General features: G+C 45.0%; 1 protein-coding gene across 1 annotated transcript; it reads left to right on the forward strand.

Annotated features, from left to right (window-relative positions):
- Positions 1-279: 279 nt before the first annotated feature.
- On the forward strand, positions 280-2,241 carry LOC118831891 (ceramide synthase 4-like). Its single transcript, XM_036739361.1, has one exon. The coding sequence runs from the start codon at positions 371-373 to the stop codon at positions 1,562-1,564; it is 1,194 nt and encodes a 397-aa protein (XP_036595256.1). The 5' UTR covers positions 280-370; the 3' UTR covers positions 1,565-2,241.
- The last annotated feature ends 1,066 nt before the right edge of the window (positions 2,242-3,307 follow it).

Here is a 3,307-nt window from a genome sequence, read left to right on the forward strand (position 1 = left end):
ATAGAACTGCCCAAGGGCTACAAAACTCTGTATATCATTTGACCCAGCAATAATACTATTAGGTCTATATCCCAAGGAGATCAAAGAAAATGAAAAGCATCCATTTTTATGGAAATATTTACAGCAGTTCTTTTTGTGATGGAAAGTAATTGGGAACTAAGGGGATGCCCATTAATTGGGGAATGACTGAATGAGTTTTGGGAGAGGATTGCGATGGAATACTATTGTGCTATAAGAAATAATGAGCAGGCTGGGCAGCCACGTCTGCCTCGGCGACGGGGACTCGGAAACCTCCACCACCGAAGCCCAGCTGCCCGCGGGGAGCATCTGCCCTAACAGCTGGCTTGTCTGTCTGCGCTGCCGCTGCAGGATGCTGACTGGCCTGTACGAGTGGTTTTGGAGGGATGAGTACTGGTTCCCTCCTGGGTACTCATGGGCTGACACAGAGGATTCAGATGGGGTCACCTACCCTCACCCCAGGGACCTGCTGTCATCCATTCCCATAGCATTGGTCTTAATGGTCATCAGATTTGGCTTTGAGAGGGCCATCGCGATGCCTCTGAGCAGAGCTTTGGGTGTGCGTGATCGACTCAGGATCAAGGCTGCCCCCAACCCCATCCTGGAGTCCTTTTTTTGGACCCACAATAAGGATCCGAAAGAGGGTCAGCTGAGTCATCTGGCCAGCCAGTGTGGCCTCTCTGTGAGGCAGGCCCAGCGCTGGTTTCGGCGCCGGAGAAACCAGGAGCGACCGTTACTGAGCAAGAAATTCTGTGAATCCTGTTGGAGATTTTTATTTTACTTCTGTTCTTTCTTTGGAGGCTTCCTCGTGCTCTACAATGAAACATGGTTATGGGAACCCAAGACATGCTGGGATAGATACCCCTTCCAGCCTCTTCAGCCTGCCATGTACTGGTGGTACCTCCTTGAACTTGGCTTCTACCTCTCTTTGGTGCTGATGCTACCCTTTGATATTAAGAGGAAGGACTTAAAGGAGCAGATCATCCACCACTTTGTCACTATCATCTTGATTGGATTCTCTTATTCTGCCAACCTCCTGCGCATTGGTACCCTGGTATTACTGCTACATGACACAGGTGACATTCTCCTGGAGGCCTGTAAAATGTTTAATTATGCACAGCGGAGGCTTATCTGTGACACACTCTTCGTCATCTTTGCCCTGGTGTTCATCGTTAGCCGGCTCATTGTCTTCCCAACCAAAATCCTCTACACTACCTACTATGATTCCATGATCCAATTCAAGCCCTTCTTTGGATACTATTTCTTCAATATCCTCCTCATGGTCCTTCAGGTTCTCCATGTCTTCTGGTCCGGCCTCATCATCCGTATGGTCTACAAGTTTGTTTTAGTTGGCAGGATGGAGAATGACATAAGGAGTGACTTGGAAGAGCAGAACACAAGTGATGAGCAGTCCGAGGCACCCCGACAGAAGAATGGGAGTCTCCAACCCAGTGACAGAACAGACAATTGTAACTTCCCCCGGGCTCGGGGTGCTCGGGGGGCTGGGTCCAGCCAGCTGGCCAATGGGCACGTCCCAGCAACATAGCCTGGTCTGGCTCAGGGCTATCAGATGGTTTGGCTCAGGGATGAAATCTGGATGACTGGTCTGCACACTGAGGATTTGGTTGTTATGGGAAATCTCCCAGAATCTAATGGAGCATGGACTCCATAGGCCTGGACTAGGGCCTTTACTTGTTTTTCCATCTCATCTCTGTCCCCACCTCTGCTGGACCTGAGGGAGGAGGAAGAAAGATAGAATCTCTGCAGATTTGGGGGTGGGCTTAATGATCTTTCTCCTGAACAGCCTTTATCCTGAGACAGTATCCCTGGACTGGCTACTGAGGCCTTAGAAAGCCAGGGTGATGGGGGATACTAGGGAAAGGCTCCATTTCTGCTAATCAGGTACACCTGAGGAGAGAACTGAGGGACCCCTCAGAGCACCCCCTCCCCCTCCCCCCACCTCCCAGGGTTGCCCTACATCCCCATGGAGGCTAAGAAGGAGCAGGCTTCTTCCTGAGCCAGTGAGAGGAACCTGGGCTTGTAGGCCTGGGTCTGGATTGGGCTGACCAGCCTAAGACCTCTCTTTCCATCCCAGTCTGAAGCCTCACCTCTGCAAACCCTAGGGAACAGGGAAGCCCATTCAGGATAGGGATTGGGGTGTGCATCCTGGGTTTCCCCAGACTCAGAGAGGGAACAATAAAACTTGAATTGGAGTAGTTTTCACTGTTAAAAAAAAAAAAAAAAAAAAAAAAAGAAATAATGAGCAGGATGTTTTCAGAAAACAACATGTGAAGACTTATATAAACTCAATATTGTAAGGATGATCAACTCTGAACAACTTAGCTATTCTGATCAAGACAATAATTCAAGACAATTCCAAAGAACTAATGAACTCTGAATGTAGATTAAAGCCAAGTTTTTTAAACTTTATTTTTATTGTTTTATTTTGTCTGTGCTTTCTTTTGCAACATTGGTATTATGGAAATATGTTTTGTGTGACTTCATGTGTATAGTTGATATCAAATTGCTTGCCTCCTCAAGGAGGGAAGAGGGAGAGGCAGGAACTCAAAATTAAAAAAAAAGAATGTTAAAAATTTTTGTACATGTAACTAGGAAATATTAAATGCAATGAATAAAAAAATTTAAAAATAATCTTCCCAGTGATTAGATGAGATAGGTAAATGCAGGCGGCCCAAGTACCTGTTTCCCTTCCAAAACCAAACATCATAGGGTGGCACCAAGTATACAGAGGGGATATAACAAAAACAACAAAAATAAAAAACTAATGCTTAAATGACCATTTCTAACATGTATCATCTCATTTAGTCCTCAAAACAACTGTATAAATAGGTGCTGTTACTATCCTTATTTTATAGGTGAAGAAAATAAAAATGAGAATTACTAAATAAAATGCCCATGGTCATATAGACAGTATGTGTCTGAGACAAGGTTCTACCTTAATTCTTCCTGACTCCAGGTCCAGGGCTCTCTCCAGTCTACCACCTTGACTCTATATCTCAACCACTATCTTTGAAAACACAGAAATAGTAAATCTGGATTTGGAAACATACTTTTTCATTCTCTTTTGCTTTGAAATGGGGTTGAGTTGAGTAGGGTAGAGATTAGGAGTGAGTATAATTTGCAAGGAAAAAAATTTCAGCACAATGTAAGGAGCTTTTGAGAGGTAGCCTAGCTTATAGCAGACTGTCCCTTGACACCTTCTAACTGTGAGAAAATGGACAAGTTACTTAAACTCTAAGTGCCATAGTGTAGTATTTGCCAAACTACT

Source organism: Trichosurus vulpecula, chromosome 9, assembly GCF_011100635.1.
Source record: "Trichosurus vulpecula isolate mTriVul1 chromosome 9, mTriVul1.pri, whole genome shotgun sequence".
Lineage (NCBI taxonomy): Eukaryota > Metazoa > Chordata > Mammalia > Diprotodontia > Phalangeridae > Trichosurus > Trichosurus vulpecula.

What these genes read in the sequence shown, in the direction of transcription:
- LOC118831891 (XM_036739361.1), top strand. Translation starts at nt 371, where the DNA reads ATGCTGACTGGCCTGTACGAGTGGTTTTGGAGGGATGAGTACTGGTTC.